We start from the raw sequence: 25,397 nt of genomic DNA, 5'->3' as shown, positions 1-25,397 counted from the left end.
GATTTTCTGAGTGTTTTGGCCGTTCATCCTGTAGTAAAAGCAGCTAACAAGACCATTCAAAATTCCACTAGGGTAAAAGATTCTCCTGAAAGGCCTGGGGTAGTGTGGTTTATTCAACACAAACCTGTTACTTTGAAACCAGGTGAGGTGCTACAAGTTCATGGGAAACCTAAATTCTTTAACGAGTTGGTTGATACACATGTCTTAATTGACCAGGCATCTAACATTAATTCACCTGATGAGCTATTGGTGAGACCTGAGCTACAGCTAGTGTCTGAGATGTCCAACCGGAAGGTTGCAGTAACTGTACGGAACATTTCCAGTAAAGCAGTAACTTTAAAACGTGGAACCCCCATTGCACATATCTTTTCTGTAGATATTGTGCATCAGTTGACTCCGGTAAGTGGGGACTCAGTCCCTCATACTCAGTTGTCTCTTGATTCATTTAATTTTGGTGATTCTCCACTTCCTGAGGAGGCCAAGAGGCGGTTATGTGAGAAGCTCATGGAGAGACAGGATGTGTTTTCTGCTCATGAGTGGGATGTAGGGTGCTCCAAAAGTACAGTGCATGAGATCAGACTTTCTGATTCGACCCCATTTCGAGAAAGGTCACGCCGCTTAGCTCCTAAAGATCTAGAGGATGTACGGAAACATTTGCTTAAACTACAGGAATGTGGCATAATCTCTGAGTCCAGAAGTCCATATGCCTCACCTATTGTGGTGGTAAGGAAAAAGTCTGGTAATGTTAGGATGTGTATTGACTATAGAACACTGAATCGCAGAACTGTTCCTGATCAGTACACTGTGCCTAGGATTGAAGACGCCTTGCATTGTTTGTCTGGTAGCAAGTGGTTTTCGGTACTAGATTTAAGGAGTGGTTATTACCAAATACCTATGAGCCCCGAAGACAAAGAGAAAACTGCGTTCATTTGCCCCCTTGGTTTCTTTGAATTCGAACGCATGCCACAGGGCATTTCTGGGGCACCGGCCACATTTCAGAGAGTCATGGAGCGTACAGTAGGCGACATGAACTTTCTGGAAGTGTTGGTCTATCTGGATGACCTAATAGTGTTTGGTAGAACCATAGAAGAACATGATGAAAGATTGCTCAAGGTGCTTGACCGTTTGAGACAGGAAGGCTTGAAGTTGTCCCTGGACAAATGTCAGTTTTGTAGGACATCTGTAACTTATGTGGGGCATATAGTGTCACAGGACGGAATTGCCACTGATCCCTCAAAAGTGGAAGCAGTTGTAAACTGGCCAAGACCACAAACCTTGACCCAGCTGAGGTCATTTTTAGGGTTTTGTGGTTATTACCGCAGATTTGTGAAGGGATATTCGAGTTTGTGTCACCCTTTGAATCAGTTACTTCAGGGTTATTCTTTACATCAAAACCAGAAAGTACAGAAACACCGCAAAGCTCCTGATACTGGGCCTTGTAAAACTTCTGAGTGTGTGGGTGCTAGGTGGGATGACAGATGTGAAAAAGCCTTTCAAGAACTGAAACTACGTCTCACTCAGTCTCCGGTATTGGCTTTTGCAGACCATAAGCTACCTTACGTCCTTCATGTGGATGCCAGTCTTGAGGGCTTGGGTGGCGTGCTATATCAGCAGCATCCCGAGGGTTTGCGTCCAGTGGCCTTCATCAGTCGTAGCCTCTCACCCTCCGAACGTAATTACCCGGCCCATAAGCTGGAATTCTTAGCCCTTAAGTGGGCTGTAGTAGATAAGCTGCACGACTACCTCTATGGTGTCAACTTTGAGGTAAGAACGGACAACAACCCTCTGACCTATGTATTAACATCAGCCAAACTGGATGCTACAGGCCATAGGTGGTTGTCGGCTTTGTCCACTTACACTTTCAGTCTGAGGTATAGGCAGGGAAAGAAAAATGTGGATGCAGACTCTTTGTCTAGACGACCTCATGTCTGTATAACGCCGGATGATGACTGGCAGGAGATTTCTGCTCCTGGCGTTCGTTCGCTTTGTCAAGCCGTATCCACCGGTACCAATGGTAGTAAGCTTGAGGAACAGGTAAAACATACTCAAAACTCTTCTTGTGAGGATGAGACACGACCTGTGTGTAATGTTGTTTCTTTTTCTCAGAATGAGCTGAAAAGCTTTGACTTGGACAAGTTGATTGAAGCTCAGAGAAATGATCATTGTTTAAGTAGTGTAATTACTGCTGTTAGTCAGAAACAACTTCCTGCTAGCCTGGGGTGTGATCACTCAGATTTCAAGATGTGGAGAAAAGAATGGGAGAAGTTGGTCATTGATGATGGTGTGTTGTGTAGGGTAGTTAACACTGCTGAAAACCAGAGACGGAAGCAAATTGTACTTCCTTCTGTTCTCCGTAGCTCTGTGTTGAAGTCCCTTCATGACAAAAATGGTCATCTAGGGTTTGACAGGACCTATGCACTGGTAAAAAGCCGTTTTTTCTGGCCTGGGATGAAAACTGAGGTTGAGGAATATTGTAAAACATGTGAGCGATGCATTGTGAGAAAAACTTTGCCTCAGAAACGAGCTCCCATGTCTCATATGCAGAGTTCAGGTCCTTTGGATCTTGTATGTATCGATTTCCTGACCATTGAGCCTGATAGTCGAAATGTGTGCAATGTACTAGTAGTAACTGACCATTTCACTCGTTACGCACAGGCTTTTCCCACCAGAGATCAAAAAGCTCTGACGGTGGCCAAAACGCTGTGTGAAAGGTACTTTGTTCACTACGGTCTACCAAATCGAATCCATTCTGACCAGGGTAGAGATTTCGAAAGTCGCCTGATTAAAGAGATGTTAACTGTGTTAGGCATAAAGAAATCTCGTACATCCCCATACCATCCGCAAGGGGATCCCCAACCAGAAAGATTTAATCATACACTGCTCAACATGCTTGGTACGTTAAATTCATCGGATAAGTCCAAATGGAGTCAGCACATTGCACAGCTGGTGCATGCATACAATGGTCCCAAACATGAGTCTACAGGATTTTCCCCCCTATTTTCTTATGTTTGGGCGTTTGGGCGAGAGCCAAAATTGTCACTTGATGTGTGTTTTGGAGTGCATGGTGATAATTGTGTAAACTCTCATTCCAAGTATGTGGAACACCTAAGAGAGGGGTTACAGAATGCTTACCAGTTGGCTGCTGAAACTTCTACAAAGAAGAACCGAAATAACAAGAGAAGGTATGATCATAAAGTGCACCCAAGTGACTTGAATTCGGGTGATAGGGTGTTCATAAGAAATCTTGGATTGAAAGGGAAACAAAAACTTGCTGATCGTTGGAGTTCTGTGGTGTACTTGGTAGAGAACCAGTTGCCCAACTTGCCAGTGTATCGTTTGAGTCCCGAAACTGGTGACGGTCCGTCCAAAGTTTTGCACAGAGATCATATTCTGTCTCTAAAACATCAGGTCAGAGTACAGCAGAATGAAACTGTAGCAAGTCCCAAGCATAATCGCAGGCGAAAGAGCAAACGTAACAAGAGAACAAAAAAGGTTGAAACTTTGGTTGAAGAGCCAAATGATGTGTACTCCTCTGATTCTGAGTCTGAGGGGGTTTACTATCCGTGTTTGGTTGGTGAGTTCATTCCTGGTGAAATGAATAGGCCTGTGGTACAGGAACCTATAAGTGAGGTTGAGAGTTTGCATGAACAGACTTGTGATGTTGATGTGGTTCCTTGTGATACTGTGGAAACGGTTACTGTGGAAGATGATACCCAGAACAGGGAAACTCACAGTAGTGTCACAACTGAATCCGTTCATGAAGCAAGAGGTGAAACTTTTGTGAGAAGATCAGGTCGGGAGAGAAAACCACCCATAAGATTTACCTATCCCCAGCTGGGTAAGCCAAGCAAAGAAACCGTAGTCTCTGTCAAGAATAATAGACTATGCTGTAAGCAGAGTGATAATTGTTTATTCTGGTGGTGCAATCCTTATGCTTTGTGCAAGCCTTGCTCAGAAAGGGTGAATTATTTTCCCTGTATTGTTCCCTGGGTTTAATAACACCAATTCAATAAATGTTTAAATATTAAGTACTGCATGTGGGCATGCTTATTTTTAGTGAGGGGAGGATGTAACACCCTTAAAAAAATGTAAATGTTTATTACTAAAGTTTCTTTTCTATTGTATTTGTTTTTAATATACTGTGTAAAATGGAAATGTTGTTTTGTTTTCTTATTTTCCCTGTTGAATATGTTGTTCATGGTATCCAATCAGAATACGCTCCAGTGTGATGTGAAGAGACTGTTTTCTCCCATAGAGGGCGATACTGGATATGCTAGAGGGAGCGCGAGAAAAGAAAAGGAGGGGAGAAGAAGACAAGGGGAACGATGTATGTGCGTTGTGCTCGCGGAGCTTAAGAAATTGATGACAAACTGTGTTTTCTTTATTTTGCTTAAGAGAAACTTTGAAGTGACAGTGTTTAGCGACCCACCTGAGTTCATTTACTGTGTCCGTGCGAGTTTTTGCGTGTTCGCATTCAGCACGTGGAGCAAGGTTTCAGGTGGCAGCCACGTGAGATCACTAGCTGGACGAATCCTCCATTACTCGACTCACTGAAACTCTGGAGTCCCCGTGTCTGCACGTGTGTCAACATTTGTTTGTCTCTTGAACAGAGTTTTTCTTGAGTGAAACAACATTGGACGATCGGCATTTGTCACTGGATCGTGTCGTATGGATCGTGTCGTATGGATTGTGATTCGTGAGTACTGAAACCAGGCCTAACAGTTAAGTCTTTCCTCTACGATTGATGAACACTTTAAAAGTGTCTCAGTAACGTTTACTTGCACCCCTACAAGCAAATCTCACTCTGAGTTTTCTGTATTTTGTGGAATTTCGGACCTTGATCATTTTATTCAAAAGTGAGTCGTCTGAAGAAAAGAATCGCTCAAAGGAATCGAACATTGAATCGGTATTTTCCAATCGGTTCCTTTAACTATTGTGAATGAAACTGGTTTTGTATGTCTGATTTCTAAACTGTTATGTTATTTAATAACTGTTTTGGTGTTTAATCTGTGGAAATAGCCTATTGCTGTTTTTATTGGGCTTGAAACAAATGTTCGGGGTTAATTTTGAAGGAAACCCAGTTGATATATTATCTGTACCTTGAAGCACAGAGCTTGTTGAACAGTGATTTACTTCTAAGAATACTACGAGGTATTTTGTTTTTTTGTGAGAATCATTTTCAAATAATTGTTTATTTTTACCCAGTTTATTTCATTTGTTTATTTCTTTTTGGTTTACTACATTTTGTTTTTTTTAAATAAATTTTATATTTTCTTATCTTTCAAACACTTAGTGGTGTAATACATTTTGGAGGCTTATACATGTATATGTTTTCTTCAGTGGTAAAGCATTGACATAACCATAGAAAAAGGGTCAGTATAATTCATACTATAAGTCTAACACTGAGAGTCAAGAATCTTCTGTGCAGCAGTAAGGTTGTACAAAGTAGCATAACAATAGGGTTACACAAAAATTTGTGAAAATCTTCCGCTATACCTTTAACCAGCATTACCAGTTGAACTATGCAGTTTACCAGCTTGCTAGCATGGTTGACCAAATTTTGCTGTTAAATAGTGTAAATATGTTGGTGAAACTGCCAGGCCGGCAGCAAACCAGCACTTACCAGTCTAATCCAGTAATAAAACTGAAGCTGGTATAAACTGGTTTTATGACTTGTCACACGGTCTCTTCCTGTTTAAGTGGGTGGTTTGTGACAAAATTGCAAAGTCGCTCAAGACTTTATGTTGATGTTGAGGACACTCATCACAGAAGTCTTCAGAATTAAGACAAATACACTAATCAACATTTGACATTGATCAAAAGTTAATCAAAGTTGCTCTTAGACAAAAACTTTTGTATTGTTCAAAACACAAAAATAACTTTTATGAAAGGTTTTGAAATGTTGACTGTATATTTATGTTGCACTCGTGCATTTGACATGCTTTATTTAAAACAATTAAGCTGCGTTCACATTATATATTTTATCTGTATGTGTGTGTTTGACTGCATGACTTTGCCATTGTTCACATCATACTGAATTGAGCTGAATCAAACATTTCAGGCCTAACTTTAAAAAATAGTTTATGTTAACTCTGTTAACTGAAATCTCAGCTACACAGGTGATAAGCAGTCCAAACCCTGTGATAGATGGAGAAAAAGTGATATTAAGCTGTTCAACCGGATGCACTCTGGATAACAAACATACTTACATCTGGTATAAGAATGGACAACAGGTAACAGATGGATTGACATTATTAAACAAGCTGTACCTGGACTCAATCAACAGTGAGGAGCTACAAGAGTATTCCTGTACTGTAAGAGGTAACACAACATCTCATCATACATCTGATGAAATTATATAAGAGAGAGTTTCAGTCCTTGATGCTGATTGGTTTGTTCTCAGCTGACATCATCACTTTTAGTCTCACTTCCCTAAGTATTGTTATTGTTTAAAATCTTTCGATCCGGTGCCAATTTTAATACCTCATTTTCGATACCGGTTCCTAACGATACTTTTTTCCGACACCATATGTTTTAAAATCCATTGAAACATTAACAAAAATACATTAAACACACAACTTTTTTTTCACCTTAATTAAAACAAATTCTGGTAACACTTCTCACTCATTGTAACATTAATAAAACTGGTTGTGCTTTTTGGATAGGGGTGCACCAGCAGACACACTTATCAGTTTTTTTATGAAAATAAGGAAACAAAAATAAAGAAATGAAGAATATAATTAACACTGCTTTATTTTATGAAATGTAAAATGGTCGTTAGCTTGGACTAACAGTATTTAATAAGTGGGTTCATTGTAGCTGCAACTTTGACAAAAAGTTAAAATATTTAAATGTGTGACTGAGTTTTACTGGGAAGATTTGTATGCATGTTTGTTTTTTGTAAAAAAATACTCAACTTCATAATTATCAAAATATATACATTTGGGATTTTTAAAATGAGTAGAAAATGCGTTCAATGTAATTTCATTCAAGTGAAATTATCAAACCAGTTAAATGGAATTTGGTTTGTTTTAAATAAAGAGACAGGCTTGTAAGCAGTGTTGGGATGCGCGTGTGCGTCAAGTTTTAACCATAAACTGCATCGTCCATTTTGGGAGATGAGGGCATAAAGGCTTTGCGATGCGGAGAGACAGGCACGAGTATTTGATAAGCATTGAGAGACACAAGCTGCACACGTGGGTCAAGTTTAAACACCTTGTCGAGACTGTTGTGGGAGACGTGCGCGCGAAGTCTTGAAATGCGGAACTAGGGGTGAGTTAAACAAGCAGAGACACAGACTGCGCGCGTGCTTTAAATTGAAACCCCTCGTCACTTTAAAGCAACACTATGTAGGTTTTTTCCTTTAAATAATGTCTCTAAAATTATTTCAGTGATAGAACAACTTTTAACTGGACAAATTGTACTGTTGCTGCAACCTGAGCAGCCTCCTAGCTGCTACAAGCACACTCTGAAAGTGGCGGTGGAGGGTAGGAAACACAGCCCCGCCCCTCCCCCTGCCTGCAGAAGAGTGTCTGATACCAGGCACTGTTGCCCTTTTCAACCACATGGGGGAGCTGTAAGTCATTTTTACATGGAAACTACATAGTGTTGCTTTAAAGAAGCGCCGTTTTGGTTGTTGTGCCTTTCACGGAGACAACACGGCCATACTTGCGCTAACTCTATTGGTTAGACAACTGTCACAAAGCCTTTCTGTATATTTCTCATATTACATCCTTTCTACACTTGTGTTGGGTAACTGCGAGTATTTTCATAAATCCTCTCTGTCACGTGGTGGTGGACAGCCAATCGCGCCGCTTTGGGTCCTTACACGCAAGTACAGGCTCACACAGACACAGCCGCTTGGCTTTTGGAATCTAAATTTGACACCGAAAGATAAATAATTTTTCGATACTCAAAGTATCAGAGTTTTTCGTTCAATACCATAAAAGTATCGACGTTCGGTACCAAGCCCTAGTCTCACTGTGTAGCACTCGTAGCTGATCATTAATATTGTAGTAGTTAAAGTTTATATGTCATACACTTCAGTATATCTCATAATGAAAGAAACATTTGTGTCATTATTATTTTCATATAAAAGTAACCAATTTATTAAAAGATTTCACTCATTTGTCTCTGTGTTAGTTTGTAAGTCACGGGTTAAAGGTCATTGCTCTTCAGTTGTGATGATATTCATAATGTAGCACATCCTCTCATACCTGAATTCAGGTGATCTATCTGATAGTTTTACTGTATTGATTTTAACATCAAGAGTCTTTGTAATGAAGATAAAGAGTACATTTTTTTTCTATTTCAGAAACAACTGACAGTTCAGTGTTTGTCCCTCTGTTGGTGTTTCTGCCTCAGTTTCTCATTATAGGAGCTGTATGGATCTGGTAAGTAAAAATATCAAGTAAATCTCAAAACTGAATAACATACAGTGAATATTCTGATATGAATTCAGATTGTAAGAGTGTGAATTTTGACCCTACAGGTTTTTCATCAGCATGAATAAATTGAGTTCATCTGAAAACAAAACTGATGACAAACAAATAGAGGTGAGAAAATCTGTATATCTGTATGTTAAATAAACTAATGCTCAGATTTTATAACATGATCTCTTTCTGTGTGTTTGTCATTGTTAGATGTTGCAGGTCTGTGAGTAGATCAGCTGTCTGTCCATCAGAACTACTGGAGTGATGTCACAACTCTCTTTATGACATCATCACCTAGCAACAGTCTCTCAGCAGTGACATCAGTGATGCAGTGATGTCATATACAGTGACATATTAATGACAGCTCAGTGTAAATAATCTAATGTTCAAATAGATGAATTATTCATTGAAGTATTGAGTTTATCATTCAACAGTCTTGTGTCAGTGTCAGATCAACTGCAACATCACAATACATAAATCCTGTAAAAACTTTGCTATAGTGCATCTTTATGTAGATGATACTGTGATCTACTTTTATCTTCACTATAAGTCAGACTGTTATTGAACTCAATGCTGTTTTTAGTTAGGTTAGGATTTTATTACAGGGCTGTGCTTTAATCTTGTAGTTAGGAAAGCATTTGTTCAGTTCATATTAAAATGTTTTGGACTATGGGGACATTATTTACATGCATGTTGCTTTCACTGCATTTCACAGTTTAGACACTGACTGTGTATCATAGCTCATTATGTTTTATAATTCATTGTCATTGTTGTATACTTTATTATACAGTATTTTGGTTTCATTAAGTTTGAGGAGACTGCAGCATCTTCTTTCACTTACAAATAGTTGCTATATTGTCTCTTCTAGATGTTGACTCTTCAGTGTACTTAGATTTCATTCAGGACTCAGTAAAAAATCTTTTGCTTATTCTGCACTCTGGTCATGAATTAATCTTCAGAATATAACAACAGCTTGATCATTTTTTTACCATGAGAAGTAATTTTCTAGAAACATCACAGTAACCGTGTGCATGTCTGTGTTTAGTTAGTCTCGCGTAGCCAGACCTCAGGGACGTACTGGGACTGAAATTCAGCCCGGGACATTAAGATGGAGAGGCCTTTTACGCGAGTGCCCTTGGTGCACGAGCAGGATTTTTTGCAGTTATTTTAATTCTAGTAGTGTTTTTATGGTATGAACTTGAAGAGAATCAGATTATGCTGAAGACCTAAAAGAAACTTTAGGATAACACCTGCCTCCTCAGGTTGTATAAGCAAGTCACCACTGCACTAAACACAACCAGGTCAGCAAAACCTAATCTCGAACACATAAGTCACAGTATACTGCTAACTACCAGCATGTCATGTGTACAGTCAGTTGGAGTGATAAAATTGTTACAATTACTCACACATACCCACTCAGATAATCAAAAACTACAATACAGTCCTATAAAATAGAGATTGTGTGTGTACGTACTCACTTTCAACTCTCCCTGGCTCCACTTCCCCTGTGCTGGACCCTGCCTCTGCTTACTGATTGTACAGCTACATATGCATGAGAAGAACATCAGTAATAAATATGACTAAGAATAATTCCTTTTTTTAATTCAATCTGTGCTTTAGTAAGGTTATAATCTAGAAAGTGGACTATTGCATTTTATCCTATATGTAAATATGTAATATTGTGCTGTATTTTTCTATTTGTGTGTCCTTAATAAAGCTTTGATTGATTGATTGATATGCCTACCCTGCTGAAAAAAAAACAGCATCAACCAGCATGGGAATTATGCTGGTCTATGCTGGTTTGATGCTGGATTAGCTGGTGGTCACTGGTTTTTCCAGCAGGGTAATATGATTGCCTACCCAGCCCTGCACACTGACCCATCACTGTTTTTGTACTGGTTCCATTCTCCTCCTCCTCTTGTTCTGCTTTCCTTCCTCCTCCTCATCAATATGACTGCAAGAGTCATCATCAACCTGTCTCTCTCCATCAGTGACCTTAACAGCTAATAAACAGACATACAGGGATTCCTTAGACCATTTTACTGTTTGAACACAATGATGACGTGGAAACGTATGCACGCGCATGTTGGCAATGGAAGTATGGCAAGAATCAGTAGTGAAGCAACACAGACAGAGAAATATATATTTAAAAGTTGACTTTATCAAGTTTTTCAACACAGCTACCAGATCCGTGTACTATAGTGGAGTGAATAGAAGACGTTAGCAGATGGCCAAATATAAAGTGACCATATATACGTATTAGTATATTATTAGTGCAACCAAACGCAAGTACCAGACATTTTGATGCTGGGAAACTGTTTTGATAAACTTACTGAGTTGCTAACACGTTAAAACCACTGGGGAACAACACCACTTCTGTTGCCAAAATACGCACGCAGGCTATTTCATCAATTTCATAAGCGGGATAATGTAGAGCGAGGCGGTTCTTATAGCGAATACAACCAAGCTCCGCTTTGCGTGGGGTCCTGATAAGCCTGTCGGGGTTGAATTCGCTATAACAACCGCCTCGCTCTACATTATCCCTTATATATGCCTATATTTAAATGCAAATATAAATGATTTCAGTGTATAATAGATGCATCACTAATTGTGCACCTGTCCTGTCCATGCTGCTGGTCCTTCCTCATCTGCACCTCCTGCCACAGCGTCCTTTTGACTGCGAAAAAAGGTCTGTTAATTTGGCGCATTTAGCTGCCTCTTGTGCCAACATTTTTATGTTTTAGGCCCCACCCATTTCTTTCTCTTCTTTTCGCAATTTTTACCGTCTTGTCTTTGTTGCATTCACACGAATCCAAACCTGACCAAAAGTAAACTCTTTTGATCGGCGCCTTTGAGCCAATCGGATGTGAGGAAAACCGAGGATCAGTCCAAGTTGGGAGGGGCCGCTCTTATCCCCCCTCAAGATTTGAAGAATTGGTTTGGCCCGGTCTGAAACAGACACAGCGTTCCGCTGCAGCTGAGCGCCTGGTCAGGCATTAAAAAAAAAAATTTTAGACCTCCGGCCGGTTCGGCCTGAAATGGACCGGCCGTTCGGGATTGCTCCCGGAACTCCCGATGGCCAGTCCGCCCCTGCCAGACCTTCAATACTGAAGGTCTGGTGTTTTTTGTTGCTTTTTCTGGACAAAGCCCGCTCACGAGCTGTTTGACCGACATGTCAAAAAACCAATCACAGTTTGTTTCATCTAGCGTCACGTTTCGGACTCCCCACAATCACGAGCCGGCTGGCAACAAGTCAGTTATTGAAATAACCAGCCGCAACCAAATAGTATCTAAATAAACAACATTACTCACCATAGGACAACGTTGAGCACTTCATCAACAGCCACACAAATGAGACGATCCTGTTAAACGTCTGTTTGAAGCATATCTCTCCACTTTTTAACACATACAAGCAATTCAGGAGAACCAAACTTTTAAACTCCACTAACTGCCTTAAAGAAAACTCTTGGACGTCTTTTAGAGAGTCGATGCCGCGAACTACATTTACCCATTACACATTATATTTGTACATCCATGTAAGCTGGTATTTCCCAAGGCTATTTGATCATAGAGAATGAACTTTAGTGAGGCTATGCAATTTCACTTAAAACTTAAATTCCTCTGTCCTTGGGTCTTTTCCTTGCATCATTCCCTCACATTCTAGGGAGGTGGAGTTAAGACGCAAGGACAGGAAACAATGATACACAAATAAGAACTGAAAGACATCCAAAGACTGTGAGGAGCGAGCAGGAAATGGAAAACCTGGAGTGGATCTCTAGTGGACTGATAACAGAATGATTTCAGTGGGAATTGGGAATCAAATCCACTCATACATGCTGAGGTTCTTGTGTCCCAAATATAATAAATATTATCTGTAATTTAAAGAAAATATAAGTTCAAAATTAACTAACTTCATAAGCTGGCTATAACCTCGACTATGGTAAACATGAAGGTAAATGAAGTCAAAATCTGTTGTTGAATCTTCTGCTATTCTAAAAAGTTTGATATTTGTAAGTCTGTGTTTTAAACTTACAGGTAAAAGGTAAAAGTGAAACAGCGTTATAATGTTTAGTTTGACAAGCTGAAGCGAACAATTATCATTTCCTGAAAGTTTAACTCACTGACATTTACTAATAAACAAGAAATAGACACACTATTCTCAGAAGGGTGATAGCTGTCACGGTTTATGAATGCATTGTTTCCTTCCTGATTCACATGGCTGTGTTGTGTTTATGTGTGTGTGTCACAAGGTGACGATCTTTAGGGGCGGAACCAAAGTTAAGGAAGTTTGGTTCCGCCTGGAAGTGTTTCCACCCGGGCCGGAAAGGAAGAACACCGGAACTTCCGGTAACGCCGCGGGAGGGAAAATCGGCGAATTAGACACAGCTGTGACTAGTTAACGGGAGCGGCGATCATCGGAGGACACGCCGGGCAGGCCAGTATAAAAGAACAGTTTAAATCACAGTTAGAGGCTGGTTGTTGATGTTGTACTGAAGTGCTGCGTGTACTCATCGGGCACGTTGCTGGTAGCGGTCCGGCTCTCTTTCCCAGGCTGGAGCGGTATAGTTGGAGAGATATTGTGAACCTTAAAGGATGAAAGACGAACAGATGATATCGTAAACAAAGACACAACACAAGGAGAAGAACGGAGTATATGTGAGTACAGACCTGCAAGTGAATTGTGGAAACGCTGGAAGAGACGCCCTGTTCTGCAGGGTTGATGTTGCCTGTTGTGTGGACCAGAAGCAAAGGACAGTGAGACAAATAGTTCACAGTATTCGTGAGTATAATATTTTGTGAAGATGCTTTGTATACTAACCTGTCTTTCCAGTGGATACCTCCAGGAGAAGGAGGGCGGCCCTACCCCTAATATAGCGTGGTGGGTGAGCCGAGGGAATATTCGACGGAAGCTAAGCACAGCGACAAGACCATCAGCTAGACCGTATTTTCCATCACCAATCGGACCTGGGCAAAGTGGAAGGAGACGGGGGGCCTTTGTGTACACTTGAGCGTGGTGGGTGAGTCTTTGTGCTGTGGAAACTTTCACTTTTGACGTGGTGCTGTGTACTGCTGTGTATTGCTGTGTGTCTTGTCAGACAAACCCCCCCCTTCGTACACTTTGTCAAAGGAAGACGAAGAGGTTGCCGGTCTTAGTAAAGAACATCTGAATATATGTTGTAAACACGCTTCAGGCCTACGTAACGAAGCGGTGCCACGGAACGATCTCCCGTCCAGACGTCTGGGGTGTTCTAAAGAACGGCGGTGAAGAACTGGACGATTGGTGTACGTGTGAGTACGACTAAGGGTCACTACTGTTGATGCTTTTACCTACGTAATACTTACTGTTGCAGAGAGTGAGGTGTAGGAATTCCGCCGTCCCGTGGTCTCTACAAAGGGGCGCCCCTGCTCGGTATACGATCCCCTAACGGCAACCAGAGAAGGGCAGCGCTCGGCCTGGTGTGACGGTGCGACGTGTCCATCCCTCTGTGACCATCTAGCTCGTCGTGAGGGTCTGTCCCCGACGTTACCTGGAAAACTGCTTGTCGATCTGACCTATTGAGAGAAACCAATTGTTGTAAGTCCGCCACCTGGTTGTATTATATTGGACCCCTTTCTAAGTCTGTTGATTACAGGGACGGAGAATGCACCGCACCGAAACGGAACGCAAGGAGGATCCCAGAAGAGAACGAGCTGTGTGAAACCTGTACTTACAGCGAGCTGTAACCAGCAAAGAGGTGAGAACAAACCAAGTCGAACTAACTGTGCCTTTGTGTCCCAGCCGTTTGCCTGTGGAGAAAGAGAAAGAGAGTGAGCACCAAGAGAACGAACTGTGTGAAACCAGTACTTACAGCGAGCTGTAACCAGCGAAGAGGTGAGAGTAAACCAAGTCGAGCTAACTGTGCTTTTGTGTCCCAGCCGTTGCCTATGGAGAAAGAGAAAGAGAGTGAGCACCAAGAGAACGAACTGTGTGAAACCTGTACTTACCGTGAGCTGTAACCAGCGAAGAGGTGAGAGTAAACCAAGTCGAGCTAACTGTGCTTTTGTGTCCCAGCCGTTGCCTGTGGAGAAAGAGAGTGAGCACCAAGAGAACGAACTGTGTGAAACCTGTACTTACCGTGAGCTGTAACCAGCGAAGAGGTGAGAGCAAACCAAGTCGAACTAACTGTGCCTTTGTGTCCCAGCCGTTTACCTGTGGAGAAAGAGAGTGAGCACCAAGAGAACGAACTGTGTGAAACCAGTACTTACTGTGAGCTGTAGTCAGCGAAGAGGTGAGAGCAAACCGAGTCGAACTAACTGTGCCTTTGTGTCCCAGCCGTTGCCTGTGGAGAAAGAGAAAGAGAGTGAACACCAAGAGAACGAACTGTGTGAAACCTGTACTTACCGTGAGCTGTAACCAGCGAAGAGGTGAGAGTAAACCAAGTCGAGCTAACTGTGCTTTTGTGTCCCAGCCGTTGCCTGTGGAGAAAGAGGAAGAGAGTGAGCACCAAGAGAACAAACTGTGTGAAACCTGTACTTACCGTTAGCTGTAACCAGCGAAGAGGTGAGAGCAACCCAAGTCGAACTAACTGTATCTTTGTGCCCCAGTCGCCACCTGTGGAGCAAGAGATACGACAGGGAACAGTAAAAGCACGTGTGGAAAGCCCCCGTGAGGAGAGAAAAGGTACGCAGACAGGAAAAATACGTCAACACTCATTTTGCTTTTATTCTGCCTCCAGGAAGGAAAAGGAGGGTGCCACGGATAAAAGGGACCAGGCAGGAGCCTGATTTCTATGCCCCCTCCCCCTCTTCCCGTCATTGCCTTGGCCGTAGCCCACCTGGAGGGCAGAGCCAGAGACCCTAATTTTAATTGCCCTTTCCCCATTTCCCCCAAGTTCTTTTAAATATTTAAATAAATAAAGATTTGTTTTTATACTTACTCATCCTCGTTGTTGTCTGGTCATTGGGTTGGCTTTGGGGACCTCCTCGAGGTGGAAGTTGAAAAGGGGCGTGGCTTTAGTCAAACCATAGCCAGCCCCTGGGTGTGACATGTGTGTAGTGGGCGTGTTTGGCACTTACCTCCAGTGCACCTGATTGTCATTACTCGCTCCAGCTGCAGCTCATTTACTCACCTATATATACTCACCCAGTTCTCATGTCCTTTGTCAGATCGTTTGTGGAAGTCAGTGAGGTCTCGTGCTGTGTGTTTCCAGTCTGCTGTGTTCCTGCTCTCGTGTTCGTGTTGGATTTATATTGGATTATCACCGTCCGGATTCATCTGTTTCCACGCTGGCCACCTCTCATGCCTGTGTCACCCGCTCAGCTGTCATCATTTATCAATTCACTCTGTTTTCAAAAAAACATCTTTACTTGCATTTGCTTCCTCTCCTATTTCATGACACTAGCAGGAACTGAGATTTTTCTTCACAATGACAGGAACTGAGATCAGCAGATCATTTAACAAGTGCGAAAACATACAGCTAAAAACCACTGATGCATGGACAGAGAACTGCACAACAACGTGTTTGTATGCATGTTTTTATTGTTTTATTATATGCAACTTGAAAATAAACTATTTTAATTTTAATTATTGTTAGTTAAAAACAGTGATGTGTTACTGATTTTACTGTAAAGAGGCAGATCTGAATAAGAGATGAATGAATTTTGTGTCACAGTCAAACTAACATTGTGTTTTTATCAGCAATAAGAAAAGTTCTTGTTTAATGTTTTGTAGCTGATATATGTGAGTTTCTACAAAGAGAAATTATGAACTTGAGACTCTCATCACTGATCCTGCTCTTACACATTCAAGGTATGAAACACAGTTTGTTATTATACTGAAATACTTCAATTCATTATATATTTGTTAAAAGTGTGTCAGATTTTAAACTAGTTTAGTCTAATTTAATTTTCATCGCTGTACTCCAAAGGCTGAATTCTCCATTTGGATCAGTCTCTAAAATGTTTAAAGTGAGTTTGTATATTTAAAACTGAAATTAGAGCTTTATATTTGAGAACAAACTTGATGAATCTGGGTTCATATCCTTACAGGACTGTCTGAATCTCTCATCTCGCTCTGTCATTTTAATGAAGTTAAATACAGATAATCTACAAATATTATTAATGTTATGGTTTCTTCTTCAGGGTTCCTAACATTGGATAACTTTGATGTAACCTGTGATAAACTGAATATTTGTGCTGTAAGGGGGGGACTGATGAAGGTGAGGTGCCTTTACTCAAATATCAACATCAAAACTGGGTTCTGGTTCAGTCAGAAACAGAGAACAAACTGGAGAAACAAAAATGAACCTGAAGATTTGACTTTAGATTCAGATTACTCAGGACGAGTGGATCAGAGGATCACTAAAGATTACTCACGACTCACAATAAGAGATCCGAGAGAGAGAGACAGTGGAGAATATCAGCTCATGTTCATTATGAAGGATGGAGTTAAACATCTCAGCTCAGTCACAGTCAATCTAACAGTTTCAGGTACATTTACATTCTCATCAGTCCAGTTAAACTCTTTTCATTTCTCATCTAATGTAAGATTTTGATTATTTAGTTTTACAGGTGAAGATGAATCCTGAATCTACAGGACAGCGAGTAAAACTGAGCTGTGATTCCTCCTGCCCTTTAACATCTGAATATAATTACCTCTGGTACAAGAATGGAGAACATTTAACAGACGACCAAAGCATATTTGTGTCATCCAGTGAAAACACTAACAGTTATTCCTGCTTTGAGCCTGTTTCAGAGTCCTCTTCATCTGTGTGTGAGTCTGACATTTATAAAATATTTAAATTAAAATGGAAGAATAAACTTTTCTAAGTTATCTTGTTGATTCTTATACAGTATGAGTGTGTTTGTAATTGATTGTGAATGTTACAGCAGTATTTTGTGACTCTTTCAGGTCTTTCTAACAGTAGCTGTTGGGGTGTGACTTACACCTCTAGAAGAGTTTGTGCTTTAGTGGGATCAACAGTAGATATTCACTCTTCATACTCACATCCCACTGGATATACAGTAGAGAAAACATCCTGGCGTTTGCCATTCACTCATTTGGATCTGCATGAGGATCATCAGTTTGCTGGTCGTGTGGAGTATCTGGGAAACACACTGAGAATAAAAAATGCCAGCATGAGTGACGCTGGACGATATCACTTCAACATCATCACTAGCACATCAGATGAAGTTTCTAGTTATCCTGGAGTCTTTCTTTCTGTTACAGGTAACTGCTCATAATAAACTCTCTGTGCAGCACTCATTATACTGAAGCATTATAGCTCGAGTAGGAGTCTGATATCAGCACGACTGTGATAAGAGGTTTAGGTCATGCTTTATCAAATGAGCTGAATCAAAAATATGAGGCCCAACTTGGAAAAGTAGTTTATGTGAACTCTGTTTTATGAAATCTCAGATACACGAGTGATAAGCAGTCCAAAGCCTGTGATAGATGGAGAAAAAGTGATATTAAGCTGTTCAACTGAATGCACTCTGGATACCAAATATACTTACATCTGGTATAAGAATGGACAACAGGTAACAGATGGATTGACATTATTAAACAAGCTGTACCTGGACTCAATCAACAGTGAGGAGCTACAAGAGTATTCCTGTACTGTAAGAGGTAACACAACATCTCATCATACAGCTGATGAAATTATATAAGAGTTTCTGTCCTTGATGCTGATTGGTTTATTTACAGCTATGACATCATCACTGAGCTACTTTAATTCTCATTGTGCAGCACTCATAGCTGATCATTAATATTGTGTCAGTTATAGGAAACACTTTAGTGTAACATGACTGCAGGAGTCGCAATATTATTCAGTGCCTGAAAATATTCCCCTTAAGCCCTTTTCACACACATTCCGAAAAATACTCGGAAAATGCATCCTGGAATTTTTTAAAGGAGAGCGTGAATGCTGGTGAATGATTTCAGCTTCAGAGTGGATATTTGACAAGCTCCCTGATCTCTGCTTCATTAGAAAATCACAACTTTTAATTTTCGCGTAACTTCTGGTAAACTCTGTTTACAAAGTTCTTTAAACGTAGTTTATTTATATAACAAGCAAAAAACCAACACATGGATACCTAACAATCCAAAACATTTGTTATTTTCGACGAGGCATTTGTTAAAGAGATCAGTTTAGCAACTAGTCAGACCATTAAAAAAATGAAACCGGAAGTAAGGTTCGGATCTAGACGTGTGTCACGTGCGTCCGATGAAACCGTATATACACCTCTAAAGATAATGACCAGGTAATGTTTCACAATTTCATACAAATATTAGGCTACTGCATAGTCTTCTAAACTACAGATGATGGTAATCGGATAATAAGAAGTTTTTTTCAAGTGTAGAGTAGGCCTATAACAATAAAGTAGCCTACCGCGTTTGCTGACTTATAACGTTTTTTACATGATTGCAGCTAAATCACAAGTAAACAGTCTATAGTCTTTGTCTCCTGTTTAATTTCATTTGTGTTTTTTTATTGTAATGTTAACATTACAAAATGCTATGACAAAGTTAATTGTGTACGTTGCATTATTTCATAACATTGGCTGTTATAATGTCACTATACATGATTATTGCTATTTATCATACACTCTTAAGAAAAATGGTTCTTCAAAGGTTCTGAAATGATGGTAAAGGTTCTATATAGAACCATAGCTTACTGAAGAACCCTTTTTCCCGAAATGGTTCTTTGTCTTGACAAAAAGGGTTCTTCAGTTCCCTCCTTTTTTGATTTTAAATTTAGTCAGTTATTTTCAAGCTGCCTCCTGATTATTTTCACCTGTAAAAGCCCTGAATCATCAGTCTTGCTGAATCGCCTGCAGACTAACAACACAAACAGGTAAGAGAGGAAAATAATCATCATTTACTGTTAAAAACATTATGAAAATTGAAGCTTTGTGTGTTCTTATTGTAATTTATTTATTTTATAGCAGGTAAACTTTATACTGTAAGCTTCATTCCCATTATAACAGGTAAGCTTCATACATTAATTTTTAAATGATATATTTAGAGGACTCTGCTTTAACACTTAGGATAATGATTTGTTAAAGTGTTAAAAAGCGAATACATGTATATTGAACATTACCTTTATTAAACTAATTATGAAAAGAATGTGGTACAACATGTGTTTAGTTTTTTTATTGATATTTCAGAGATTTCATATGTGAGGTAATCTTACTGGGAGTGAAGGCAGTGCTTATGACCACTTGATATGAGAGACACATCCTGTTTTTAAAGGTGATTATATGCATGTTTCTTTCAATGCTGGCATTAAAAAAATAGTTATTTACTGTTTAAACATTTTGGAGATTGTGTGATCTTGTGGCACATTTACGTGTAATATCATAATTACTTATTATTTTTGTCTATCTGTTGTAGGTGGATCATGAGTGAAGCTCTGCAGGTCGGCCATTGACTTGATAACAGTGGTTTATTTTTATTCAATTTATGAATAAATCTCTCGCCAACCATTCACCTATTTACTGACAAAACGGGTAGCTTGAGCAGAATCATAAAACTTCTGTCAAATCATGTTTTACACACAGTATGTAAGCAAACTCCAGGCTAATATTAACTTGTTTTGTCTCTATGTCTTATCCTTTCTCCCATCTCCAACAGATCCAAGTCTTGTTCAGCCTGATGCTCAACCTTGTATGATGATGACCACAGCCAGGTGATGAGATCTGTGTTAATCACAGCCTGCGTCTCAAGATCAACATGACAATAGCGGCCATCTTTTATCTTACTCTTATCTGACTAAACATTGGATGGAGTATGTACTGTACAATGACCCAGCAAACAAAATAATATGGACTTTTTTGGCGAGATTCTAACATTGACACATAAATTTTTATAGTTAGTAATGTATTATTAACATCCTATTCATTTGTATTCTATGCCATTTATCTGTTTGTGCTAAAATGTATACATCTAAATGTAATGTCATAATATGTTAATATTCAGTATTTATTGTCATTTGCATGTTTTGATGTGGCATTTGTCATGATTTTATTAATTTCATGTTATTGTTGTCTATTTAGAATGATTGTCTTTGCCAATGATTCTGATTTTAATGCACATATTTATTATTGTATATCTCATGTAATGAAAACGTGAAAATAAAAGTATTTTTCTGATGTCTTGCGGTTCTGTTTTTAAACTGTTAAACCGTGTAAAGTGCTATAAATAAAAAACAAAAATATAAACAAAATAACCCTCCTGACTGCTAATAAATGAAAAGGGTTTTTTATAGCACCACTGAGGTTCTATGTAGCACTTTTCAAGGCAAGGTTCTATATAGAACCATCTAAAAAAGGGTTCTATATAGTACCAAAGAGGGTGCTGCTATTGTTACAAGCTGAAGAACCCTTATTTGGTACTATATAGAACCATTTTTCTTAAGAGTGTAATAGTTTGCAAATTGTGCATGTTTACACTATTTATTTTTACTGTTGATCACCATGTGACACCATTAATCTTGCCACATGGTGATCAACAGGAAAAATGACCAATTTTACCTTTTTGCAAAAGGAAAAACCACAAAGAATCAAAAATGCATGATAATAAGGTGTCATGCCTCTGCAATCAAAAAATTTTGTTATAATGGAAGTCAATGTGGCAAAAATGGCCACCAACAATAAACGAAGGAGAAAAAAAATCTGATGCTTCACAAAAACTATAAATGCTTCAAAGCCAATGTTTTTACTAATCCTTTACATGCCCAAGATTGTGAAAAAGGTAAAAGAAATTCCAGTTTACAATCACTTTTTATATTGAAAATCAGTCATTTTGTGTGTGTTTTCCCCCCTAAATTAGTGACACCACTAATAAACTTGGCAAGTAAAGAGTTAAAATCATGGAATTTTTGTAAACATTTGTAAGTTTTGATCAGTACTGAGGTTGATTAACAAATTTATGCAAAAAAAAAAAATTAATTTGATACATTTTTGCGGCAGTTTAATTTAGTGGCCACTAACAAAATAAAAGGTTGGTAAATTTGCCCACGGTATATTGTTGAGTTTTTTAAACATTTCAAAGCCTTTTCTTAAAATATGTGTAAATATAAGATTTGTCATCAAAAATTATTCCATTTGCTGAAACACAGAAACGTTGAAGACAACCCCCCCCCCCCCCAAAAAAAATGGCCCCAACAAACATAACGGTTGATATAGCAATAGTCATGATGAATATTCAGGGCCCTATTTTAATGATCTAAATATATTTTAATGATCTAATTATTGATTAGTGATCTTGCCTAAAGCGCACAGTCTAAAAGGCATCTCTAAATCCAATCTTGCTCATTTAAAGACTGGAAAAATGGTTTGTGCGGCAAGCACACAGTATAAAAGGGTTGTTCCTATTCTGGTAATGAGTAACGGGTGTGTTTTAGGTGTAACGTGCAATAAACCAGTGAGAGTCTCAGCTCTCATCCCCTTTAAAAGCCAGTTGCGCTGGCGCCATGCTGATTTCATATTTTGATGACGGAGGAAGAAAAAGACCACCAGTTTAACATTGATGTAAAAAATTTGCGTTGTTTTTATTTGTATTGAAATGGTTATTTTTTTGTATTAAAACCTTTAAAAGACATTTACGTTCATGTGTTTAACATGCGACATGTATAATTGCGATCTATTCATCAATAAACAGCTATCCCATCATTGTTGCGGTTAAATAAATGTTAAAGATACGGTGTGCTTGTGTTATGATTATTTAACATGTTCTTATGCACCACGTCTGTGTAGGACAACTCGCAGGTAACGCACACCAGATGTGCACATTAAATAGCGCAAGCTTAGTCAGACAGAGTCTACTTCAAAATGCTACATTTCCAAACGACTGCCACGCACTGCCTCTTTGGCTATATCTAACAATTGTGCAATTAAAAGGGAGCACAAACACATGGATGAGGAGAGAAGGTAAAAAAGCCCTGGCCACAGACGCAGCGAGATGCTACAAAATTACAGAAATGTTCAAGCGAGCAGGTCTGTCAAAATTACAAGTACAAGCACACATCTTGGTTAGTTATTGCCTAATAAGTCCAATAAGTCACTGGCGCAGCTTCTGCAGGTTTCAAAGTCAGGTGCCAACCACCCCCCCCCCCCCCCCACGGTGTGCCGTGTTGTTTTGTGTACCATCATTACTGGGGAAGATAAGGAAACACAATCAAGGTGAAATTATTATTTCTAGATGTACTTTAAATGTACTAACACAACCAAAAGTGAAAGTGTTTTAGCGCTGCCAGTGGCACTGAATGTCATAGCGCATCACTCAGAACTTTTGTGTTATTTTGAAAATATGCACACAGCTGTCATGATGGTTATTTGCTGAGTAGCGCTGTGATAACTGCTGCAGTGAGACTGAAATCTGAGAATCACAGAAAAGTCAAATTCTGAATGTTCTGCCTTTTCTGAATATAACTGAGTTTGTGTCTTTTTTTAGATACAATAGACAAAACAAATGAAGCAGTGGACAGCTCAGTGTTTCTCTCTCTGTTGGTGTTTCTGCCTCAGTTTCTCATCATTGAAGCTCTGTGGATGTGGTAAGAAAAATATCAAGCAAAACTCAAAACTGCATAACATACAGTGAATATTCTGATATGAATTCAGATTTTAAGAGTATGACTTTTGATACCACAGCTTTTTCATCAGCATGAGTAAACTGAACTCATCTAAAAACAAAACTGATGAAAAAAAAAACAAAAAGAGATGAGAAATACTTTATAATCTTCTTTAATACAATAAACTAATGGTCAGATTTTATAACATTATCTCTTTCTGTGTGTTTGTCATTGTTAGATGTTGCAGGTCTGTGAGTAGATCAGCTGTCTGTCCATAGCTGTGTCTGAAACCGCTCCCTATCCACTATATAGTGCACTATATCGGGTGTCGGCCATTTTGTAGTGGTGTCCGAAACTTGAGTGAACAACTTCATTCCCTACATTCATTCACTACTTTTTACCCACAATGCACTCTGATTTTGAGGGTACATTCGATGTACACTCATTCACTCATATTTCCCATGATGCAACGGGAGACGAATGCGTAACTTGAATCAGCTGAAGGATACTGACAGTAAACACCAAACATTTAGGTTTATAATTTGTCAGTTATTTTCTGCTTCTTTAAAAATAAACAAATGAAAAATTATTTTTGGTTAAATAAAGATAAAAACATAAAAAAATACATATAAACGGTTTATTCTGATTGGTCAGTAACTGTTTTAAAAACTGGTTTAAATGTTAAAATCAATAAAAAAAGTTTTTGTGACACTTTTAGGCCTGTTTGAACTTTTCATTGTTGTGAAAGCTTTTTATCAACACTGTCCCATCTGTGACTCTTAATGGATTCTCCCAACAAACCAATAAGTGGTGAGGCCAGACTGAGAGGACCTTATTGAACTAGGGTGGATCTTAATAACTACTCTCAAATTACATCATTTTACAAAGATTAAACTGATAACATTATGTTTTTTGAGTCACGGATTAAATAATTTTGGATCAGCAAAAAAGGGGAAAAAAATAAATCAAGAAATTGAAAACATATGAAAATAGAAAAGAACAAAGTTACAAATAAAGTCTAACAGTATAAAAATAAATGAATTAATCTTTTAAAAGCTACAAAAATGATTTTTCTTTTGTTGTCTGTTGTTTGATAGGCCGCATTTACATTGCATTGCTTGAAGTGACTAAATTCTTTTTCCCTCATGTGGCACAGATCGGATATGATGACCCACAAATGTGTAAGCAGGAATAAAGCGCATAGATTTAGATATTTTCTAACTGGTTTCAGGTCTCATTCATATGCGGAAATAAATTGGATATGAATCGGATACATGCATTCATGCCCGCAATGTAAGCGGACAGATCCGATATTCCCATATCAAGATGTGTTGTGCATCATCGATAATGGACACCACACGCGGTCACATGATTGCAGCACAATAGAGGATGACGGCTCCACTGAAGCCCTGTCCCAAATGACACACCCTGAACTTGTGGACTTCCTCAGAGTCCAAACTTTGATGACATCATGTACTTCAGACTTTAGGGACCCTTGTACACAACGGTGCACCAGAGTCGTATTTTGGGACAGACTTGAGCGTCATGCCGAAAATAAGAAGAAAAGTTGCCCATCAGTGAGAACTCCTCCCATCTGCTGTCTGATTGGTCTGATTGCTCTTTCGCAAGGACTTCTGTGTAAAGTGATGAAGCCTGCAGCAGTGTGGACTTCAGAGCTTATAAATTATAGGACTTGTAGACTAAGTGAGCATGCACAATTTAAGGCCATGAGACCGAAAGTCCACATGAAGTGCGCTATTAGGGACAGGACCTTACTGGAGTAATATTGAAGTTTTATGTCTTGTAGCTGTTGGGGTGTGAATTACACCTCTAGAAGAGTTTGTGCTTTAGTGGGATCAACAGTAGATATACACTCTTCATATTCACATCCCACTGGATATACAGTAGAGGAAACATAATCCATTTGTTAAATATTAATGCTTGGAAACTAAAGGATCTGCGTGAGGTTCATCGGTTTGCTGGTCATATGGAGTATAAAACATATGCATTATTACCTCAGTTTATTAGTAATGAAAGGAACAGGTTTATAAAAATATAAAACATAATCTGTCATGTGAATCAAGTTGAGACTGTTTCTCAAGAATAAGAGCACTAGCAGTAAAAAGATGAAGATTAATGATTAGATGTTTTTCTGCTGGAGACATAAAAGATGAAGTAAAGATAAGAGACATCTTTTACAGGACTCAGCAATAATTAACAGCTCTAAATTAACTTTTAATATAATAGTATGTAATAGTTGTCAAAATATGTAAAGTCCAAGCATGTTATGAAAAGGTTTTCATCTTCTTATGCTATAAAAAGTGTCAAAAAGAGTTTCTTTAACATCGGCTTAAGTACGAGAAAATGAGATAAGATCATTAAATGATCTACTACAACTTCAGATATTGACACA

General features: G+C 39.1%; 1 protein-coding gene and 3 long non-coding RNA genes across 5 annotated transcripts in view; 3 read left to right on the top strand and 1 right to left on the bottom strand.

Moving 5' to 3' along the window:
• The window catches only part of LOC129454229 (basement membrane-specific heparan sulfate proteoglycan core protein-like), a 164,777-nt gene extending 141,170 nt beyond the window's left edge, over positions 1-23,607 (top strand). Inside the window, exons 6-7 of the mRNA XM_073861509.1 lie at positions 22,867-22,966; positions 23,223-23,607. Of these exons, the coding sequence (XP_073717610.1) occupies positions 22,867-22,966; position 23,223 (101 nt within the window). The 3' untranslated portion in view covers positions 23,224-23,607. The remainder of the gene's footprint in view (positions 1-22,866; positions 22,967-23,222) is intronic.
• Positions 9,542-11,135, bottom strand: LOC141359482 (uncharacterized). Its single transcript, XR_012365951.1, has 3 exons — positions 11,049-11,135; positions 10,311-10,435; positions 9,542-9,974 (listed from the first exon to the last, which is right to left on the bottom strand). It is a non-coding gene; the product is annotated as an uncharacterized lncRNA (long non-coding RNA).
• LOC141359577 (uncharacterized) lies at positions 12,989-15,348 on the top strand. Its single transcript, XR_012366089.1, has 2 exons — positions 12,989-14,007; positions 14,485-15,348. It is a non-coding gene; the product is annotated as an uncharacterized lncRNA (long non-coding RNA).
• LOC129454223 (uncharacterized) lies at positions 18,116-20,296 on the top strand. Of its 2 annotated transcripts, XR_012366091.1 has the most exons (5): positions 18,116-19,267; positions 19,359-19,400; positions 19,581-19,665; positions 19,807-19,922; positions 20,047-20,296. It is a non-coding gene; the product is annotated as an uncharacterized lncRNA (long non-coding RNA). The 2 variants fall into 2 exon arrangements; XR_012366090.1 differs by having other exon boundaries at positions 18,116-19,400; positions 20,047-20,293.
• Positions 23,608-25,397: the final 1,790 nt, after the last annotated feature.

The sequence above is a fragment of the Misgurnus anguillicaudatus genome, chromosome 23 (assembly GCF_027580225.2).
Source record: "Misgurnus anguillicaudatus chromosome 23, ASM2758022v2, whole genome shotgun sequence".
Lineage (NCBI taxonomy): Eukaryota > Metazoa > Chordata > Actinopteri > Cypriniformes > Cobitidae > Misgurnus > Misgurnus anguillicaudatus.
This window is presented reverse-complemented; position numbering and strand designations above follow the sequence as displayed.